This window comes from Moschus berezovskii, chromosome 7, assembly GCF_049115385.1.
Source record: "Moschus berezovskii isolate FMDL1 chromosome 7, NW_MosBer_1.0, whole genome shotgun sequence".
NCBI classification, from domain to species: domain Eukaryota; kingdom Metazoa; phylum Chordata; class Mammalia; order Artiodactyla; family Moschidae; genus Moschus; species Moschus berezovskii.
Genome location: NC_142466.1, coordinates 33,522,609 through 33,546,052, shown reverse-complemented (window position 1 = coordinate 33,546,052; position 23,444 = coordinate 33,522,609). Strand labels below are relative to the sequence as shown.

Sequence of the window (23,444 nt, the reverse complement as noted above, 5' to 3'; positions counted from 1 at the left end):
CATTAAGTGTTTATCAATGTCTTCCAGGAAATTCTGGTTTCATCTACTAATTATATCTCATAAGTTGGTATTACCACACTTTCATAATATAGTGGTACATATTTACTCATGTGTATGTATATGTGAATAAGTACACGAAAGTTAAGAAATACACTCAGTTCAATTTTGTCTTCTTAATGTATGTCAGAAGGTCGTGTATTTTGGGAGATGTATCACCATATCTATTAAAACATAGGGATTGTCATTTTAAGTTATTTAGCAGTGAAACTCAGTTTTACACTGTGAGGATTATGTTACATTTCCTGCCTGACGGAACAATCTTAGGAATCACTCAAATGCAAAGAATTCTAAAACTATTAGAAATCCTAAATGAAGCTTCAGGATTTCAGAATATACTATTGGATTGGCCAAAAACCTCATCCGGATTTTTCCATAACATTTGTCTTATGGAAAACCTGAACAAACTTCTTGGCCAACCCAAATATTTCTTTTAGATTTTAATTGTCTGAAATATAAAAAATTTACTTGGATAGTGAGGAAAATAGAGCTTGGTCCTTTATATATTTGTATGATACTATATCATCATTACCTTATTAATATTTATTTCCCATTGTTGTATAGCATTACAAAAGCATGATGTCAAATAACAAAAAAATACAATTTAGTAACAAGTGTGGGGAACAAGCACAGATTAGGGGAGTCTAGTGCCTAACAAGGTGTGGAGGACTCTTAAAGATATTTGAGGCAAGAGGGAGTTTTAAAGCACATTAGAAGAGGCCAGGGCTTCTCTGGTGGCTCAGTGGTAAAGAATCTGCTTGCAATAAAGGGGACATGGGTTTGATCCTTGTGTCAGGAAGATCCCTGGGAGAAGAAAATGGCAGTCCACTCCAGTATTCTTTCCTGGGAAATCCCATGGATAGAGGAGCCTGGTGGGCTCGAATCCATGAGATGGAAAAAGAATTGGACACAACTTAGCGGCTAAACAGCATTGGTAAGAAGCAGCCAAGCAGAAACAGAACATGACTGATTAGATCAGGGATTTCCTTTTAAGGCTAGTGGGTTCTATTCTCTAGGGTAAGGTAAACTAGCTGAAGCTGGGTTGGGGGCTTGTGATTGGTATATGTTAAGTTTCCTTGACAGTGATGTATTTTGCATTAATGTTTTGATAATGAATTTGGTTTTGATTACTGACTGGGCCAGGCCGCTGGGACAACCTGCATTTTGTGGGTCCCAATATACGAATTACCTTTATCTTGAGTAATAATCAGCAGAGTTGTTAAAACCTTGAAGAAGAAAAGCAGAATTTCAGCAAAACATGTTTATCATATCTGTGGAAAAGGAGACAGTGAAAAGGCTGGAAAATACATTACAAAATAGAATCAAAATCCCAAAAGATCACAATAGACTGGGGAGATATAGTTATCCAAAAGATGATAGGGTCCTATACTTGGCTATAAAATGCCAAATTTTCAGCTATACAATGGGAAAAATATGAGACTTAGTGTATGTAAAAATATTTTAGGAGGTTTTGTTAAATCTTTTATATCTCAGTTCATAATGCACGCTGGAAAGGCTTACAGAAATTTAGTCTGCATCTATCAGGAGTCCTATACTTCTCATAGTACACCTGAAATATGAAATTAAATTTTGGACATAATGGTCCATCAAAATAAGCTGGTGTACTTTCAAGAGGGATCAGAATGGGAAAGCATCTCAAAAGCATTTATGTTAAGAATATTAGATCAAGCTAGAGATGTTTTTCTTAGACAAACTACTGTTACTGGTGTCGTATAACTATGTCCAAATAGATCATCCATGTAGAAAAGGGATTGTACGTACATTTCTAGTCAGCATTAACACTAGGACTTCTAATATTCTTCCCTTTATTTTTTTTACACAAACTATTACCATACTATTTCAAACTATTAACACACACTGTGTGTAAAATTTAGTCCTCTTATTTTTTACTTGTACCCCCACCCCACTAGGATGAAAGCTACACAAGGGCAAGGATTTCCTTAAGTATTTTATTAAATGATGACTACTTATAAGAGATGGGACTAAGATCAATGGGTGAATGGCTCAGAGATTCAAATTTTGTCCTACACTAAGAGAAAACTTTCCTTTCTGTTAGAAATATTAAAATTTCTGCCCTGGCTCAGAAAGTAGTGAGTGTTCTAACCTTGAACATGCCAAAACATGTGCTTCCTGAGTTTTACACTTAAATACTATAGAAGTGATGCTGGCAAGCATGTGATAGTAGATAATCTAACTTCTTGATGAAATTTTATAATTTAGTAAAATCTATTTACACAAATTTTCTCTCAATATATTTAGACCAACTTTCTGTCTTAACAGTGAGAACTAGTAAATGTTCAAATTAAATTTACAGATATATATATATATATATATGTATATGAAACCTGTGTTATTAGTCTTAAACTTAAAAGAGCTACATTTAACAACTCTTCTTATTGGGTTTTGTATCTCCCCCTTTTTCCAAAATCAGTGATTCTGAAACACAGAACTTACGAAATTTGGGAACAATTATTGTAGAAACATCCCAGAAAATAAGTCCAACAGAAGACAGACGAGACCAGAAAGAAAGTGACCAAACAGAGGACAGCCAAATGCAAGGAAAAGAAATAGTACAGATATATCCAAATGTAGATGACAAGACCCCAAAGGTATATAACAGTTTTAATTAATTATAGACTGTTTTTAATTTCATCTCGTGTCATAACTTAAATCAATTTTTGTTGCCAGTGATTTAATTTGAATCCTTAAAAACTGTTTTCCTTGTAATATGCAGTGAAAATGCTCACTTTTAAATAATTTTCAAGTACTAACTTGTTAAAAAATCTTTTGCATAGATAAAAATGTAAGTAGATATAGTTTTCTTAAATATAAATATTAAAGTGTCTCAGCCAGAAATAAATGTGGTAAGTTCATTTTTCAGGTACATAATATATACAAAGGGAAGAAACTTCTGTTTTTATATTAGCTTTCATAATAACAAATTTAGTCTGACTAAATCTTTAAATTTCTACCTAATGTAAATACATTAGGTAATGTATATACATGCACAAATAAATACATACTGCCCAATGTATTTATTTTATTTTTCTGATTTATTTCTCATTTCATGCTAATGTATTTTATTCCCCAATATATTTTAAGTCTTAAAATATTAATGTTCCAAGACAACTTATTCAGTAATTCTTATTACTGATATATCATGTCATTAAAGGTTTACTCTTTGGCATAGATCAGTGAAAAACTGAGAAAAGATAATTTTATTTTATTTTTTTAAAAAGATTAGCTTTGAATTCACCTGTAAGTTTCTTTAAAAACCTTGTCTAAAACTGTTTATTTTTTGAGATCTTGCCAAAACTTTGGAGCGAAAAGCTATAAGAATGACTAAAATTTATCTTAGTTACTACCATAATAAAGTTTAGATGAAAACTTATACGCCAAGTACCTGCTGATTGAGTGGTTGTTGATAAATAGTTTTTAAAGAAATCTATTTTGCTACACATTATTTGGTTGGAATTTTTGTGTAGCTGAAGCTGATGATGTACAGCTTAATGAATTTATAAATAAAAGAAGCTCATAAGTCTATTCATAAAATAAGAGAATGTAGTATAAACTACTTTGAATATATCTATGTACATTGTTGGGAGTCAGAAAATTATAGTTGGTCAAATTATACCAATTGTATTTGGCAAATATTAGAATTTCTCACTTACTTCAAAGGTAACCATTATCTTCATTTTAGTCACTCCCCTTCTTTTCTTTATTATTTTATCTCTCCTAACATTATGGTTAATTTCGCCTGTTTTTGAACTTTATGGAATCTATATTTTATTTTGTCTCTGGCCTTTTTGTTCAATATTATGGGGAATATGTTCATTTTTATTGTATATTATTTCACTATCGGAATATATCACAGTTTATATACCCATTCTACTACTGAATTTTGGGTTGCTTCAGTTTGGACTTCTTGTAAATGATGTTGCAGTGAATATTCTTGTAAATACAAGTATGGGCATTTCTACAATGAAATGCTTAGGAGTAGGATTACTGCACCATAGATTATGTGTTTTTAAGATTCTAGGAGATACTGTTTTCCAAAGTGCTGTATCAATTTTTTGTATCCCCTAGCAGACTACGAACATTTTTACTGCTTCTTATCAACATGTGTTATGTTAGTCCTTCTTATCTCAGCCACTTTTTTTTGTATATTGAGGTATATTATTGTGAGTTTAATTTATGTTCTATGATTACTAATAAGGTGTTGAATACTACTTCTTATAATTATTATTCATTTGCAGTTCTTCAGTGAATTGCTTCCTTAAGTGCTTCCTGCTTTACAAATGAATTGTCTGTCTTTTCCTTATTCATCTGGAGGAGTTCTTCTGTATACTACGTATGAGTCTTCTGTTGATTATATTCTTGCCCTATGCCATCATGTGCCCTTCACGCTTTTTAATGGAATCTTTTAGGGAATAAAACATAATTCTAATGTGGTCAAATTTAATAATTTTTTCCTCTATGAATAATACTGTTTTATGCTTTCTGTAAACTTTTTACCTACTTCGACATCAGTATTTTTATACCACCTTGTTGCCTTCTTCTGTGTTGTCTGATTTACTGTTTTGATTTTGACCTCTATGTCTGGCATTGATTTTTACCGATGATGAATGACAGGGGTTAAGTTTTACACTTTCCCCCACTCTGTGCAGTAGCACCACCTTTGTTGTAAATCAGGTGTGCGTATGCACGTGGATATGTAACTAGACTTTTTCTTCTGTTCCGTCAGTATATTCATGTATATCATACTGTCTCATCACTGTTATTTTATAGTAGTCGTAATTGATAATAGAACAAGTCTCCCATCTTGTTTTCGTTCAAGGGTTCCTTCAGTATTCTTGGTCCTTTGTTGTTTGGAATCAGCTTCTCACAAACAAACCTTTGGGATTTTTATATTCTATCAATATAAATGAATAATAAACCAGTGAGAAGATTCTGAAAAGTAGAGAGGAGATACACCAAGTAGGGTCTCAGAATTGTAGGAGCAACATGGTTGGTGAGGTCTCTGGGTTTTCATTTTGCCTCATATATCCTGGCCTGGATGCTGAAGAAATCTGCCACTTGGAAAGGCCAGTTGGTCAGATGATAGAAGCCCTCTATAAAACCCTGTTCTCTCTAGTCAAAGGACCAGGAAATGGACAGCCCAGTAAAACATAAAACTTTTACATAATAACTGTCCTACCCTAGCCAAACACCATGGAAAAATTTGCAACCCTACCTCTACCCTCAACCAGTAAAGACCTAGTGAGGAACATACACTTTCATTCTCACCTAGCTGTAAGAAGGCATGCCTTCTCCTCCTTTCAGGACCCATTGAAGAGCCATTGGTAATGACTCTTCCCTTTATGCCATTAGAGGCCACACAGGGATTTGGACATCCATCTGTATCCAGCAATGAAGAGATGACTCTTTCCTTTCCTAGCAGGGTTTCTCTCAGTTTCAGAGGTCAAGTGCAAAGACGGGGACTTTCATAACCTCCCATATCTATAACACCTCCATACCCTTTCCACTATGTCAAGAAGGGCCAAGTGAGGAACAGAAACAAAGCCATGCTCCAATTCCCAACCAAGGTGGTATCAGCAGAGGTCTTTGGGAGTCTGAGCTTTCACCCCCAGTGATAATGAGGTGCCCCTTACCAACCAGGATGTCATCAGAGACTGGACTTCCATCCCCAGCTGGGCAGTACTGAGAAATACAACACCTAAAATGTCCATAATATAATTCAAAATCATTCATCGTACCTAGCAACCAGAAACACCTCAACTTGTATGAAAAAAAGATAGCAAGAGAAGCTAACAGCAAGAGGACACAGCCATTCAAACCATATGTTAGTAGTTTAAAGTAGCTGTCATTAAAAATGGTTCAAGAAGCATTTACAAACAGGCTTGAAACACATGAAAAACTAGAACATCTCAAGAATGAAGTAGAAATTCTCATCAAAGAAATAGAAGATATAAAATAGAACCAAATGGAAATTTTAACGAAAAGATAACGGCTTTGTGTTCCCACCACAAAGGATGTCATCAGTGCCCACCACTCAATTTGATGTCAAGACTGGTGATACCAAGCATGCCCCAGGAGGGGAAGAAAGGTTTCACACTTACATAATGGAATAGAGAACCTAGAAATGGATTTACAAGTATGAAAAATAACTGATTTTTGAAAAAATGTGCAAAACAGTTCAGTAGAAGAGACAAGTAGTGCTGGAAAAATTGGAGATCCCTAGGGAAAAAATGAACCTAAACCTCACACTTTATACAGAAATTAACTTGAAATAAATCACAGATAGTGATGTAAAGCAAATTCTAAAACTTTAAGAAGAAACCATAAGAGAAAATCTTAGAGTGTTTAGACTTAGAGCTTGCTGAAGAGTTTTACACATGTTATCAAAAACATGGTCCATAAAAGAACACACCAATAAATTAAACTGCATCAATATTAAGAACTTTGTCTTTGGGAAAGACCCTATGAAGAAGATTAAAAAAAAAAAAAAAAAACCACGACACAGACCAGGAGGAAGTATTTATAAAACCATATATTTGACAAAAGAATGACATAGGCTCAACAGTAGAAAAATAATTCAGTTAGAAAACAGTCAAAAGACATGAACAGACATTTCAAAAAAATGAATAAATGGATAGCAAATAAGCACATATAAAGATGTTCAACATCATTAACCATTAGGGAAATGCAGATTGAGACCCTGATGAGATACACATCTATTAGAACAGCTAAAATTAAAAAATACCAAGTGCTGACAAGGATGCAGAGAAATTGGATCTCTGATATAGTACTAGTATATTTCTCCTATACTACTGTGAATATAAAGTGATACAGCATTCTGGGAAGCAGTTGGTAGTTTCTTTTAAAGAAATTATATGCTTCCCATGCAAACTAGCCGTCTCACTCTTGGACATTTATCTCATAGAAATTAAATTTATGTTTACCCCAAACAGTTACATCTGTACATGAATGGTCATAATAGCTTTATTTTTAATAGCTAGAAACTTCAACAACAAAAATTTCTTCAATAGCTGAATCAAACTGTGATGCATCCATACTATAGAATACTACTTGCGAATAAAGAGGATATACAGGCTTTTGCTATATGCAGTGCCCTAGCATTCTGACCTCAGATTTCTCATCTGGAGTTGGAACCTAGACTTTCCTTTCCTCCTACATCCTGTGTTGCTATTTAAATGAGTTTGAAGATCTGTATGCAGATCAAGAAGCAACAGTTAGAACAGAACATAGAACAACAGACTGGTTCCAAATTGGGAAAGGAGTATGTCAAGGCTGTATACTGTCACCCTGTTTATTTAACTTATATGCAGAGTACATCATGAGAAATGCTAGGCTGGAAGAGGCACACGCTGGAATCAAGATTGCCGGGAGAAATATCAGTAACCTCAGATATGCAGATTACACCACACTTAACGGCAGAAATAGAAGAACTAAAGAGCCTCTTGATGAAAGTGAAAGAGGAAATTAACAAGTTGGCTTAAAACTCAACATTCAGAAAACTAAGATCATGGCATCCAGTACCATCACTTCATGGCAAATAGATGGGGAAACAGTGGAAACAGTGTCAGACTTTATTTTTCTGGGCTCCAAAATCACTGCAATTGGTGACTGCAGCCATGAAATTAAAAGACGCCTACTCCTTGGAAGAAAAGCTGTGACCAACCTAGACGGTATATTAAAAAGCAGAGACATTACTTTGCCAACAAAGGTCCATCTAGTCAAGGCTATGGCTTCTCCAGTGGTCATGTATGGATGTGAGAGTTGGACTGTGAAGAAAGCTGAGTGCCAAAGAATGGATGCTTTTGAACTGTGGTGTTGGAGAAGATTCTTGAGAGTCCCTTGGACTGCCAGGAGATCCAACCAGTCCATTCTAAAGGAGATCAGTCCTGGGTGTTCATTGGAAGGACTGATGCTAAAGCTGAAACTCCAATACTCTGGCCACCTCATGCGAAGAGTTGACTCATTGGAAAAGGCTCTGATGCTGGGAAGGATTGGGGGCAGAAAGAGAAGGGGATGACAGAGGATGCGATGGCTGGATGGCATCACCGAGTTGATGCACATGAGTTTGAGTGAACTCCGGGAGTTGGTGATAGACAGGGAGGCATGGCGTACTGTGATTCATGGGGTCACAAACTGAACTGAACTGATGCAAAGAACTGACTCATTTGAAAAGACCCTGATGTTGGGAAAGATTGAAGATGGGAGGAGAAGGGGACGACAGAGAATGTGATGGTTGCATGGCATTACTGACTCGATGGACATGAGTTTGAGTAAGCTCCAGCAGTTGGTGATGGTCAGGGAAGCCTGGCATGTTGGGGACTCAAAGAGTCAGACACAACTGAGCTACTGAACTGAAAGATCAAAAAGGATTATCAGTTGGCCTATATTTTGCTGGCCATTTTGCTTATTGATTGTCTCTGAATTTGTTTGTTTTGGCTGCAACGCACAGCTTATAGGATCTTTTTTTCCCAACCAGGGATCAAACCTGGGTCCCCAGCAGTAAAAGCCCAGAATCCTAACAACTGGTCCACCAGGGAAATCCCTCTAAATTCTTGCTTTACTTTTGGCCTTAGAATTTACTGTAATACTTTCTCACGTTTAAAACATGATTTAAGTGTGTTTACTTCAAAGTATATTTCTGGATTTCTCATGAGTAGTAACACTGGAAATGGAAGCCTCTTTTTAATTTTCCGTTCCGTTCCGTTCCGTTCCATCGCTCAGTCGTGTCCGACTCTTTGCGACCCCATGGACTGTAGCCTACCAGGCTTCTCCGTCTATGGGATTCTCCAGGCAAGAATACTGGAGTGGGTTACCGTTTCCTTCTCCAGGGGATCTTCCCGACCCAGGGATCGAACCCGGGTCTCCCGCATTGGGTCCAGTTAATTTGATACCAAGTAAGGTAACTAATTGGAGAAGGAAAATGCAACACACTCCAGTATTCTTGCCTGGGGAATCCCATGGACAGAGGAGCCTGATAGGCTATAGTCGCAAGAGTGGGACACTAGTGAGCAACTAAGCACACACACGTGATAACTAATATTGGTAATTTGGTAGTTATGATTTGGATCTTTTTACAGTGGTCAGTACATGACCAGCACATAATATTAATTGAATCTTAATGATTAAAGAATTGATTAATTAATTTAAAATCAAGCAAATAAAAATAATAAAATAAAAATACCTTGAGAAATGAAGCATATTTCATTTATAGGAAAGTATTTATTTTAAAGGAAGTTCCTATCTTAGATAGGAGTTTATGGTATTTGTGTTAATATATCAGTTTTTTACTTTAAGGACATGCTTAATATATAATTTAGTATAACGTATATGTCTGTCAATATAAAATATATGGCTCAATGTCAGAATAACATTCAGTTAAATTTTTACTTTCCTTCACTTGAATTGGGTTTTTTGAAAAAAGTTCTTTTATTTAAAGAAATAATTTTCTAGATTGATATTGTTCATGTTTCCCTGGCAATAAATTCTTAAACAAATGATGTATTTTATTGTTAAGATTTGTAATATTTCAAAACACATTCCTATTTAAATTTTTGTTTTGGGAAAGCTTTTATAGATTGTTAAAACAGTTTGGAACAAAGTCAAAATGGTTTCATTTTATTTAGCCTCAGTGTATTGCAATGTTATGAGGAAAACATACAGCTTCAAGGAGAGTCACATTATTATCATCGCCATTATTTTAACTTCATTTGCCGGAATTACTTATAACTACAACAGAGAACAGTATTTTAGAAAATGAGCTAGATTCCCAAAGAATGTTATAAAATATTATTTTATTTTTGTTGCTTCTACTGTTTTTGCTCCTAACTTTTTAAACTGTCCTTTAGGTTAAATTTCTACTACTTTTGTGTTTATTTTTGTACTTTTATCTTCTGCCTGCTAGGTCAACTTTAGTGCACTGTTATGTTCATTTATTATTTCTTGACATCAATTACAGATTTTATTGTCCAGATTTCTTTTACTATGCATAAATACATACATTTCTAAGTAAATAAATAATATATTTTGTTGGTTCACTTGAAATTATCATCAGTTATAATCTAATTTTTATGAAACTTTCAAATTTAGAATTATTTTCACAAGAATGCCAAAAAATCAGCTCTTCAAAAGAAGAATAGCAGTATTCAAAAGACTTCACATACAACAGGTCCTACCAGGGGTAAGAATGTATATGAAATTAACAATGTCTTTTTAACTTAACAAGATTTTTTAAAAAATATTAAAAACTTTATTTTTATATAGTTAACAGGGAAAAGTGGAAAAATATAGCTGCCCAGAAATCAAATAGTAATGTTATTTTATTACGAGAACGGATTGTATCCTTGCAACAGCAAAACAGTGTACTTTTGAATGCCAAAAAAGCAGCAGAACTGGCTGTTAAAGAATATAAAGAAGTCAACGAAAAGCTCCTGCATCAGCAGCAAGTGTCTGATCAACGATTTCAAACAAGCAGACAGACAATAAAGGTAAGAGAACTTCAAAATAAATTACAGTAGACTGTATTATAAAAACGGAGGTTTATATTTGTGTTAGACATACCTATGAGTTTAAAAAATTCTTAGGTACTGCTAAACTGGTGTAGTGTTTAATATCTAGATTTCCTAAATAAGGTTTTATTAAGGAGAAATCTTTTGACACATTACTAGAATTCCTTTTCCACATAGATTTTTTTCTTTATTTTAGCATTTTAATATATTTATTCTGTTGTATCTTAGATTTTAAGGCAGACTCCAACTATTCATTTAGCTTATCCATTTGCCCATTCTAAAACTTTCCATTTATCACTATAAGTCACAGTATTCACTAGTAATTGCCCTGCTGCTGCTGCTGCTGCTGAGTCACTTCAGTCGTGTCTGACTCTGTGTGACCCTATAGACGGCAGCCCACCAGGCTCCCCCGTCCCTGGGATTCTCCAGGCAAGAACACTGGAGTGGGTTGCCATTTCCTTCTCCAGTGCATGAAAATGAAAAGTGAAAGTGAAGTCACTCAGTCGTGTCTGACTCTTAGCAACCCCATGGACTGTAGCCTACCAGGCTCCTCCATCCATGGGATTCTCCAGGCAAGAGTACTGGAAAGAGTTGTCATTGCCTTCTCCAGTAATTGCCCTAGTTCTTTGCAAATACTTATATAAAATGTGAAGCTTTAAGGTAAATATCTATATTAATGTGTTTTTGTAACATATGCTTTTACTCAGGTGAGTTGAGTTTTCTGCAACTTACTAGACACATTATACCTACTGTTGGTTATTATAATTTAATCTTAAGACAAATGAAAAAGAAAAGGTTATTCCTTAAGTCTCCATTCTTTCCTTAAAATTTTTTATTAAAGTATTTACATTAACAATGTTGTGTTAATTTCTGCTGTACAACAGAAACTCAATTATACATATGTATTCTTTTTCGTATTCTTTTCCTTTATGGTTTATCACAAGCTATTGAATATAGTTCCTTGTGCTATACAGTAGAACCTTATTTATTTATCCTATGCATAATAGTTTGTATTTGCTATTCGCAAACTGCCAATCTTTCCCTCCTCTACCCATCTCCCCTTTAGCAACCACAAGTCTGATGTGTGTGTCTGTGAGTTGGTTTTGTTTCACAGATATGTTGTTTTGGGTCATATTTTAGGTTTCGCATATAAGTGATATATGGTATTTGACTTTCTCTTTCTAACTTCATTTGGTATGATAAGCTCTAGGTTCAGCCATGTTGCTGCAAATGGCATTGTTTCATTCTTTTTAATGGCTGAGTAATATTCCACTGTGGTGTGTGTGTGTGTGTGTGTGTGTGTGTGTTCAGTTGCTCAGTCGTGTCTGACTCTGGGACCCTGTGGACTATAGCCCACCAGGCTCCTCTGTCCATGGAATTTTCCAGTCAAGAGTACTACAGCGGGTTGCCATTTCCTCCTCCAGGGGATCTTCCTGCCCTAGAGATTGAACCTGCTTTTCCTGTGGCTCCTGCACTGGCAGGCTGATTCTTTACCACTTAGCCACCTGGGAACCTTATAATATATATATATATATATATATATATATATAAATCTTCCTTATCTCCTCATGTTAATGGACATGTAGGTTATTTCCATGTCTTGGCTATTCTGAATAGTACTGCTCTGAAATAGGAGTGTGTATCAATTCTGTTAAGCTCAGGTCAGTTACTCAGATGTGTCAACTCTTTGCAGCCCCTGGAACTGCAGCACGCCAGTTCTCCATGTCCATTGCTAACTCCTGGACTTTACTCAGACTCACCATTGAGTCGGTGAAGCAATCCAACCATCTCATCCTCTGTCGTCCCTTTGTCCTCCAGCCTTCAATCTTTCCCAGCATCAGGTCTTTTCAAATGAGTCACTTGTTTGCATCAGTTGACCAAAGTATTGGAGTTTCAGCTTTAGCATCAGTTCTTCCAATTAATATTCAGGACTGATTTATTTTAGGATGGACTGGTTGGATCTTCTTGCAGTCCAAGGGACTCTCGAGTCTTCTTCAACACCACAGTTCAAAAGCATCAATTCTTCTGTGCTCAGCTTTCTTTATAGTCCAACTCTCACATCCATACATGACTACTGGAAAAACCACAGCTTTGACTAGATGGACCTTTGTTGGCAAAGTAATGTCTCTGCTTTTTAATATGCTGTCTAGGTTGGTCATAGCTTTCCTTCCACGGAGCAAGCGTCTTTTAATTTCATGGCTGCACTCACCATCTGCAGTGATTTTGGAGCCCAAAAAAATAAAATCTGACACTGTTTCCACTGTTTCCCCATCTATTTGCCATGAAGTGATGGGACTGGATACAGTGATCTTAGTTTTCTAAATTAGGAGTTTTAAACCAACTTTTTCACTCTCTTCCATTTTCATCCAGAGGCTTTTTAGTTCTTTGCTTTCTGCCATGAGGGTGGTGTCATCTGACTATCTGAAGTTATTGATATTTCTCCTGGCAATCTTGATTCATCCAGCCCAGTGTTTCTGATGATGTCCTCTGCATATAAATTAAATAAGCAGGGTGACAATATACAGCCTTGACGTACTGCTTTCCCTATTTGGAACCAGTCTGTTGTTCCATGTCCAGTTCTAACTCTCGCTTCCTGACCTGCATACAGATTTCTCAAGAGTCAGGTCAAGTGGTCTAGTATTCCTGTCTCTTGAGGATTTTCCACAGTTTGTTGTGATCCACAGTCAAAAGCTTTGACATAGTCAATAAAACAGAAATAGATGTTTTTCTGGAACTCTCTTGCTTTTTCAATGATCCAAAAGATGTTGGCAATCCAGCTTTTCTTAATCCAGCTTGGACATCTGGAAGTTCATGTTTCACGTATTGTTGAAGCCTGGCTTGGAGAATTTTGAGGATTACTCTACTACTACAATTGTGTGATAGATTGAACGTTCTTTGGCATTGCCTTTATTTGGGATTGGAATGAAAACACCTTTTCCAGTCCTGTGGCCACTGCTGAGTTTTCCAAATTTGCTGGCGTATTGAGTGCAGTACTTTCACAGCATCATATTTAAGGATTTGTAATAGCTCAACTGGAATTCCATCACCTCCACTAGCTTTGCTCATGTGATGCTTCCTAAGCCCCACTTGACTTCACATTCCAGGATGTCTGGCTCTAGGTGAGTGATCACACCATCGTGCTTATCTAGGTCATGAAGATCTTTTCTGTATAGTTCTTCTGTGTATTCTTCCACCTCTTCTGAATATCTTCTGCTTCTGTTAGGTCCATACCATTTCTGTCCTTTATTGAGCCCATCTTTGCATGAAATGTTCCCTTGGTATCTCTGATTTTCTTGAAAAGATCTCTGGTCTTTCCCATTCTATTGTGTTCTTCTATTTCTTTGCATTGATCACTAAGGAAGGCTTTCTTAACTCTCCTTGCTATTCTTTAAAACTCTGCATTCAAATGGGTATATCTTTCCTTTTCTCCTATATCTTTTCAAATTGTAGTTTTTTCTGGGTATTTGCCTAGGAGTAAGATTGCTGGATTACTTGACAGCTCTATTTTTAGTTTTTTGAGGAACCTCCGTCCTGTTTTCCATAGTGGCTGCACCAATGTAAGTTCCCACCAACAGTGCAAGAGGGTTCCCTTTCTCTGCATTCCCTTTAGTGTTTATTGTTTATAGACTTTAACGATGGCCATTCTGACTGATGTGAGTTGGTATCTCATTGTAGTTTTGATGTTTTTTAATTTATTTTTTATTGTAGGATAATTGCTTTACAGAGTATAGTTTTGATTTGTATTTCTCTAGTAATTGGTGATGATGATCATCTTTTCATGTACCTGTTGGCCATCTGTATGTCTCCTTCAGAAAAATGTCTGCCTTGATCTTCTGCCCTTTTACAATTAAGTTTTATTTTTTGTTGTTAAGAGCAATTTTTATGTTTTGGAAATTAAGCCTTTGTTGGTTGCATTGTTTGCAAGTAGGTAGGATTTTTTTTATTTTTATTTTTTCATTTTGTTTATGGTTTCCTTTGATGTGCATAAACATAAGCTTGGTTAGGTCCCATTTGTTTTATTTTTGCTTTTATTTCTTTTGAGAATTTTCTTAAGTCTACATTCTTAAAGGTATTTGCTTATATAAGGAATGATTTGTTGTTTTACACAGAAGAAATCCTTTTATTGTTTTAGAAAATAATTTTTAAATTACCATCACACATAATTTCAAATTATACTTAAATTCCCTACTTCCAAAATCTAGTGGTTCAATTCAAGCAATACTTGGAAATGTTTTAGTTATAAAGTATTAGTGGTTTATTAGTTGTAATAATAGGAACTATGTTTTGGCTTTATTTCCATAGTGACCTTATACCCAGCCCTGACCTTTGTTCCAAACTTACACTGAAAGTTACTTTCTATGATCTGGTTTTTTTATCAGTGTGCTAAGACTTGTTTAGTGGCATAATATATAGTAGATCTTGGAGAATGCTCTGTTTGCACTTAATAAGAATTTGCAGTGTTGTTGTTAGGTTGTGGTGGTGGTGGTTTAGTCACTAAGTCATGTGCAATCTTGCGACCCCATGGACTATAGCCTGCCAGGCTCCTCTGTCCATGGGATTAATGTCCATGTACATGTTTGAATTTAATTTTCTATTATTTTATGTAGGATTTTTACATTTAAGTTCATGAGAGGTTCAGTTCAGTTCAGTCACTCAGTCATGTCCGACTCTTTGCAACCCCATGAACTGCAGCACGCCAGGCCTCCCTGTCCATCACCAACTCCCGGAGTCTACCCAAACCCATGTCCATTGAGTCGGTGATGCCATCCAGTCATCTCATCCTCTGTCATCCCCTTCTCCTCCTGCCCTCAATCTTTCCCAGCATCAGGGTCTTTTCCAATGAGTCAACTCATCGCATCAGGTGGCCAAAGTATTGGAGTTTCAACTTCAACATCAGTCCTTCCAATGAACACCCAGGACTGATCTCCTTTAGGATGGATTGGTTGGATCTCCTTGCAGTCCAAGGGACTCTCAAGAGTCTTCTCCAACACCACAGTTCAAAAGCATCCATTCTTTGGCACTTAGCTTTCTTTATAGTCCAACTTTCACATCCATGCATGACCATTGGAAAAACTATAACCTTTTTTCCCTATTTAATTTTTTATTGAGATGTAATTCACATACCATAAAACTCACCCTTTTAAAAGTATACAATCAGATGGTTTTTTTTTTTTCAGAACACATAACTACACTAAATTTATTTATTTTTTTGTCCCCAAGTGACACACTTTATTTATTTATTTTTTAATTTTTTCAAAAACAATTTTAGGAATCTTTACTTAAAAACAACCTTATCTTAAAATGGAGTAACTTTGGTTTTACGAGCAGCAAGTAAAGTACAGAAGCAAAAATGCATTACAGGAGCATTAAGTTCTACATTAGGTCACAGCGTCTAATCTGAAATCACACCCATTATATCATTTTTCAGGATATCTGGGAAATAGTTATTTCCCAGGATGTCTGAACCATAGCTACTGTATTTTGACTTTTAATTGTAAAAAAAAAAAAAATTTTTTTTTTTAATAGCCAAAGCAGATTTCACCATTAATGACATCAGTGTTTTTCTAGGTATGAGAAGATGCAAGAATTGGAACTCATAAAACCTTTTTCTGAAAAGATCTAACTATCTGAAGGCCTGTTCTGCCAGTTTTGTTTTTTTTTTCAGAGCACAAAGTACCTCATTCCTGATTTTTCACCCTGAACTTCTTTCAGGGGGTGTTGAAGGTCAGCAGCTTGCAATGGTCATGATGTAATCTTTGTAGAGGCAGCTGGCAAGTACCAACTTCCAGTCAGCAGGGTCCCTTCATAGCCATATATCTGACCACGTGACACCATTTCATGGCCATTGTGTCCCATGGTGCTGGGAAGGCTCATTCCCAGGTCTAGGGAAGTGATGGGCCACTCAGTGTGCTAAAATTGGACCAGGCCTTTAAAGTAGCAAAAGTCTCTGGACCACTGTCTTACTAGCCTCCTGGTCCAGGAAAATATTTCCTCTTGTTGCTTTTTCCCATACCCAGAGTCACATTATTACAATTATTGATCTCATATGGAACTGTCAGTTCAGCATTATATCACAGGCTCAGTGAAACAAGTGACATAGAAAATAATCTAGCCATAGCTAGCAGTTATTAGTAAAATAAGAATTATAAGTCAAGAACTTTCATTAGATAAAGCCTGGTATACCCCAAGTCACCTGACTTCATTCGTTAAATGATTATAGTCTGGTGTTAATCTCCTGGTTGTACATTATGGAGCATCCGACCTTTATCTGAAGTTTGGTTACTGAGATAAGCCTTAGAAAATAACCTAGAGAGTCCTTTTTAATAACTTAATTAAATCTTTTAGCAGTATCACGTAACAAGGAACTGCCTCAGCAGTGAGTCTTAGTAAACACTAGACATTAACAAAACTAGAAACTTAATTTAACAATTTACAAAACTTAATATTCCGTGATTTTTCATTATGGAGGCCCTGTAGCCAGGGGGGCTTTAACCCATCAAAGAAAAAATGAGGTTTGTCAGGGAGCTGGGAAAAGCCAAGCAGCCATCTTGTATTTCCCATAGCCCTGACTCTGATTTCCAGCTATTGTTTTTAATTTTCCAATTTAGAAGCAGACTGTTGCCATGGTTTAAGGACATTAGGATGACACAAGTCTAACAGAGTTTTTGTGTAAGCAGAATGAGCTTTTACATGTCTACAAACCCGACAATTGGATTAATTTCTAAAACTAGCATAGGATCAGGCCTATGGTAGAAAAGCATTTGATTTATATGCAGAGGGCTAAGAAGTCAAGAAAACATTATAAATGATCATACGAATCAGGTCCAGCATCTTGGGCAAGCTGTCTACCTCTGATGTCGTCATCTTCTCATCCTGGTATAGTGTAGTTTCTTCTGAAAAAAGTCCTTCCATCCAGGTTGGAGACAGTCCTTTAAATTATGTCCTTTTTTTTTTTTAGTCCTGGTTGCAGGTCATGAGGCATCTGATCTTCATCCAAAGATAGATCACTGAGATAAGCTTCAGAAACAAACTTAGGGTGTTCTTTAAGAATTCAATTAAAATTTACATTAATATCACATAACAGCAAGGAACTATCCAAGAAATGAGTCTTAGTACCTCCATTGGTAGACTGCCATTAACAAACTGGAATTTAACATTTATTGAAGCATCCTATTCTCCCTAAAATCACCCTCATTTTTACCAAATATAACCACATTAAGACTTGTTTAAAAAATAGATCTGTTCTCAATAAACTTGACCTGATTGATCTATCCTGGAAAAGGTTCCATGTGCACTTGAGAAAAAAACTATAACCTTGACTAGACGGACCTTTGTTGACAAAGTAATGTCTCTGCTTTTTAATATGCTATCTAGGTTGGTCATAACTTTCCTTCCAAGGAGTAAACGTCTTTTAATTTCATGGCTGCAATCAGCATCTGCAGTGATTTTGGAGCCCCCCAAAATAAAGTCTCTCACTGTTTCCACTGTTTCCCATCTATTTCCCATGAAGTGATGGGACCAGATGCCATGATCTTCGTTTTCTGAATGTTGAGCTTCAAGCCAACCTTTTCACTCTCCTCTTTCACTTTCGTCAAGAGGCTTTTGAGTTCCTCTTCACTTTCTGCCATAAGGGTGGTGTCATCTGCATATCTGAGATTATTGATATTTCTCCCAGCAATCTTGATTCCAGCTTGTGCTTCTTCCAGCCCAGCGTTTCTCATAATGTACTCTGCATATAAGTTAAATAAGCAAGGTGGCAATATACAGCCTTGACGTACTCCTTTTCTTACTTGGAACCAGTCTGTTGTTCCACGTCCAATTCTAACTGTTGCTTCTTCACCTGCATACAGGTTTCTCGAGACGCAGGTCAGGTGGTCTGGTATTCCCATCTCTTTCAGAATTTTTCACGGTTCATTGTGATTCACCAGAGAAGGCAATGGGCACCCCACTCCAGTACTCTTGCCTGGAAAATCCCATGGATGGAGGAGCCCAGTAGGCTGCAGTCTATGGGGTTGCTAACAGTTGGGCACGACTGAGCAACTTCACTTTCACTTTTCACTTTCATACGTTGGAGAAGCAAATGGCAACCCACTCTAGTGTTCTTGCTTGGAGAATCCCAGGGTCAGGAGAGCCTGGTAGATTGCCGTCTATGGGGTTGCACAGAGTTGGACATGACTGAAACAACTTAGCAGCAGCATTGTGATCCACACAGTCAAAGGCTTTGGCATAGTCAATAAAGCAGAAATAGATGTTTTTTCTGGAACTCTCTTGCTTTTTCGATGATCCAGTGGATGTTGGCAATTTGATCTCTGGTTCCTCTACCTTTTCTAAAACCAGTTTGAATATCTGGAAGTTCACGGTGCACGTATTGCTGAAACCTGGCTTGGAGAATTTTAAGCATGACTTTACTAGGGTGTGAAATGAGTGCAATTGTGCAGTAGTTTGAGCATTCTTTGGCATTGCCTTTCTTTGGGATTACCAGGCTTCCCTGGTAGCTCAGAGGGTAAAGCATCTGCCTGCAATGCAGGAGACCCAGGTTGGATCCCTGGGTCGGGAAGATCCCCTGGAGAAGGAAATGGTAACCCACTCCAGTATTCTTGCCTGGAGAATCCCACGGATGGAGGAGCTTGATAGGCTACAGTCCACGTGGTTGCAAAGAGTTGGACATGACTGAGTGATTTCACTTCACTCCTTTGGGATTAGAATGAAAACTGGCCTTTTCCAATCCTGTGGCCACTGCTGATTTTTCCAAATTTGCTGGCATATTGAATGCATGAGAGGTATTGGTCTGTAATTCTAAATCAAAGAATTAGGAATTATTTCCTCTGCTTCTATCCTCTTAAAATGATTGCAGAGAATTGTCATTATTTCTTCCTTACAAGTTTAGTAAAATTAACTAGTGACCTTATCTGGACTTGGTGCTTTTTATTTTAGAGGTTATTAATTGTTTATCCTATTTTTAAGATAAACATAGGGCTATTCAGATTTTCTTGGCTTCCTAGGAGGCACACTGGTAAAGAATCTACCTGCCAGTGCAGGAGACACAAGAGATGTGAGTTCAATTTGTGGGTTGGAAAGATCCCCTGGGGTAGGAAATGACAACCCACTCCAATATTCCTGCCTGGAAAATTCCATAGACAGAGGAACCTGGCAGGCTATAGTTCATGGGATTACAAAGAATCAGATACAACTGAGCACACATACACACACATTCAGATTGTCTACATCTTCTTATGAGTTTTGGCAAATTATGTCTCTCAAGGAATTGGTCCATCTCTTCTAGGTTATCAAATTTGTGGGCATAGATTTCTTTGTATTATTCTTTTATTAATTTAAAGTCCAAGTCTCTGAGGTTATACCCCCTCTTTCATTTTGTGTATATTAGTATATATTTATATTTCATATCACATTAAATTTAAGGCTCTTAAAATATCATAACATTTTAAGGCATTTATAATTTTTAGAGCATTTTCATATAGTTTTAAAAATTGATATATCCGAAATCTCCTTGATTTAATCCAGATAGGAATTATTATTCTGTTTTTATATAGAAAGAAACAGAAACTATATGTGACTGACTTGTTAAAGACTCATGGTGTCAGTAGTAGGTCTGATACCTGAACCCTATATTTTTACTACAGAGTACTCTAATTATGCTGCACAGATTTTTAGGAAATTCTAAAATATTGATTTTACATTTTTCCCCTTTAGAGTACAGTAGAATTAAATTTAAGATATAATAATGTGATCTCAAAGTTTTGAACTCACATATACTTACATTTAAGAAGTAGAATTTTAATATTTTTATTAGTTGCATTGGAATAGAAATTTAATATTTGACAAAAATTTTCAACTTCAGCCTATGGCTTCTGTGATTTCCACAGCCAAACAGTGTAAACACACAGAAAATTTAATATATTGTATTTAAATTGACTATCTGTCTGAAAAACATTTGAAATTATCACATCGGTACTTATTTAATCATTATTCTATAGTCTCATTCTATAGCACTTAAACATACCTAATGTAAAAGAAATTATCTCCTCTCATCAAGATACCCGTTTTATATGTCTACTTTAAATTTTTCCAATGACTGTTTCCAAGAGTCATTCCTAGTCTAGTCTGTATTACTATAATTGCCTTAAGATTTTTTATAATGCACTTCTCTTTTCAATTGTTAACTCCTGGTAGTTAATATCACTAAGATTAGCAGAATTTCCTATCTCAGCCAATCCCGTTATTCCTTTGTAGGTGGTGCTTAAAACTAAATGTCCTTTTATGTGTTCTGTTTCACTATAGAAGACATTTTCTTTTGGTTTTCTGTCACCACTAACTCACCATGTACCAAAAAAAAAAAAAAAAGACCAAATCTTCCCAAATTATCCTTTCCCAAAATATTTCTGCAGGGCCGTCTTTGACTCTTTATTTTTTGACCCTGAAATCAACAACCAAATTATATTGTTCATTCCTTTTTAATTTCCATTTCTAGTGGTACCAGTTATGTCTTTTTCCTTGAGTATTGATATATTCTTCTGGTTGGCTTCCCCAGTCTCCTCTTTATTTCTTTCCATGTATTACTGCCAGAATAATTTTGCTAGAATGTGGATTTCATCATGTATCTTCAGGAACCTGCATTTGATTTCCATTTGAAGACCAAACAAGTCAGGAAAATCTTCCAGATTTTACATGATATGCTGTTGTTTTAGTCCTCTGTTTCCTGAAACAAGCCCCCAAGAGTATCCCCTGTCCTATAAAACAGTCACAGTCTACGCTGAATGCATGTATTCTTTCAAATCTTATTTTATATGTTTTCAATAATAATGGAAGTACAGGTAATATTAGCTGATGCTTTTTGTGTACGAATATGCTAGGTACTCTTCCACACACTTTGCATTAACTCATTAATATAAACGATGCCTTAGTGATACAGATACTATGTCTGATTTTATTGTACCGATAGGGAAAGTGAGGCAGAGGGAATAACATGCCCAAGGTAATAGAACTCATAAGTGGCAGAACTGGGGTTCCAGCCCAGGCAGCCTGATTCCAGAAGCTGTGTGTGCTCTTAAGCCTTATGCTGTACTGCCTTCCCCAACACACACCAGCTAGTGTTTATTCAATGACTATTAGGCCTACTTTCTAGACGTTTTATTATTTTTTATGGACTCTTTTTTTCAACCTTGTAAGGGAGAAATTATCATTTTATATATAATGCAATAAAGGCTTAAAGAATTGAAGCAAATTGCTTAAGATCCGCCTAAAGTTCAGAGCTCTAAGTTATGACCTACATCTATCTCTTGATCCTAACTTCATAATCTTTCTATTTTTCTAAACTGAATTTTTATACAATTCTGCACTTAATAGTTTTAAAGTTTAACATTTGTTAGTTCTGTTGCATCTAATAGCTAATTAAATCATCAAGGGTAGAAAACACATATACTTTTTTTTGATAACTTTCACAGCATTTTGAATAATTCAAGGCATAGTACATTCTCAGTAAAAGGATAGAGGTTGCCTTATTGAGTAGTTGTTCCCAAGACACTGAGATGATAATGCATATTTTTAACTAGGATTTAAAAATTGCTTTCTACTTCAGGAATCTTCCTCTATTTTTTACATCATTTTACATCCAGGAAGTCACTCCAAAGACTGGTTCATGGACCAGTTCCCTCATACAACATTTTCCAAATCTTTTTTCCTTTTCTAAATTTAACATGAAATAAAAGAAGAATTCTGTTGTAATTAGTGAAGTTTGAGGTAATAATTTGTAATATAAATGAAAGTATCCTATAGGCTTTTGTGATTAATAGCTAGAGAATCAGTTTGAGAATTAGAAATGGAAGAATAGCTACACATCAGTCAAGATTGAGTGTTTATTCACACCGAGGAAGTGAAGACATTGATGACATTGAAGGAGCTTACTTGAAAGGTGACAAAACCAATTAGTAAATAATTAATTTAGTGTCATGAAAGTGTTGGAAGGTATGGTTTTGGTATGAGAGTTAATAATGTTAGGGGCATGGTGCTTCCAAGGAGAATGAGGTAAACCATTTCCTGTTTGTCACAAATCCTTCAAGATCCACTTTACTTATTTATGTTGCCTTTTGAGTAACTATATGGGGCTTTCCTGATAGCTCAGTTGGTAAAGAATCTGCCTGAAGTGTAGGAGACACCAGTTCGATTCCTGGGTCAGGAAGATCTGCTGGAGAAGGGATAGGCTACCCACTTCAGTATTCTTGGACTTCCCCTTGTGGTTCTGCTGGTAAAAAATCCACCTGCAATGTGGGAGACCTGGGTTCGATCTCTGGGATTGGAAATCCCTGGAAAATTACATGGATCATATAGTCCACAGTGTCACAAAGAGTCGGACATGACTGAGTGACTTTCACACACTTGTAAGTAACTATAGGCATTTAATTTTCTGAATCCTGATTTGTACATTGGCTCTATGTTTTCTAAAGGACGAAGAAACTCCTTTTAGTTTCCCAAAAAGGTTACTTACCTATATTAACAATACTACTGACTAACCCACTGAGTTTTGAGTTCACAGAAGTAGGTATGACAGTATTTCTGAAAATTAGAGAAGAGATGCTTTACAAAATATGGTCTAAAAACAACACTTTTACCCTAGACCCTTGCAGTCTAAGAGGCTTTGATCTTCCTCTGCCTTAACTCCCCAATTGGAGTGCACCTAAGCAAGCCCACAACTCAAAAAAAAGTGTCATAAGTATGCGCTTTCAGCATTCACATCGTGAGTCTGCACTTTCATTATTCACATCATAAGTCCGCACTATACACGTCATAAGTCTGCACTTTCAACAG

The 23,444-nt window shown here is 36.1% G+C and overlaps 1 protein-coding gene across 1 annotated transcript in view; it reads left to right on the top strand.

Annotated features, from left to right (window-relative positions):
• Positions 1 to 23,444, top strand: part of CNTLN (centlein) — a 341,044-nt gene that overhangs the window by 244,198 nt on the left and 73,402 nt on the right. The window contains exons 16-18 of the mRNA XM_055428174.2: positions 2,510 to 2,687; positions 10,204 to 10,294; positions 10,378 to 10,601. Of these exons, the coding sequence (XP_055284149.2) occupies positions 2,510 to 2,687; positions 10,204 to 10,294; positions 10,378 to 10,601 (493 nt within the window). The remainder of the gene's footprint in view (positions 1 to 2,509; positions 2,688 to 10,203; positions 10,295 to 10,377; positions 10,602 to 23,444) is intronic.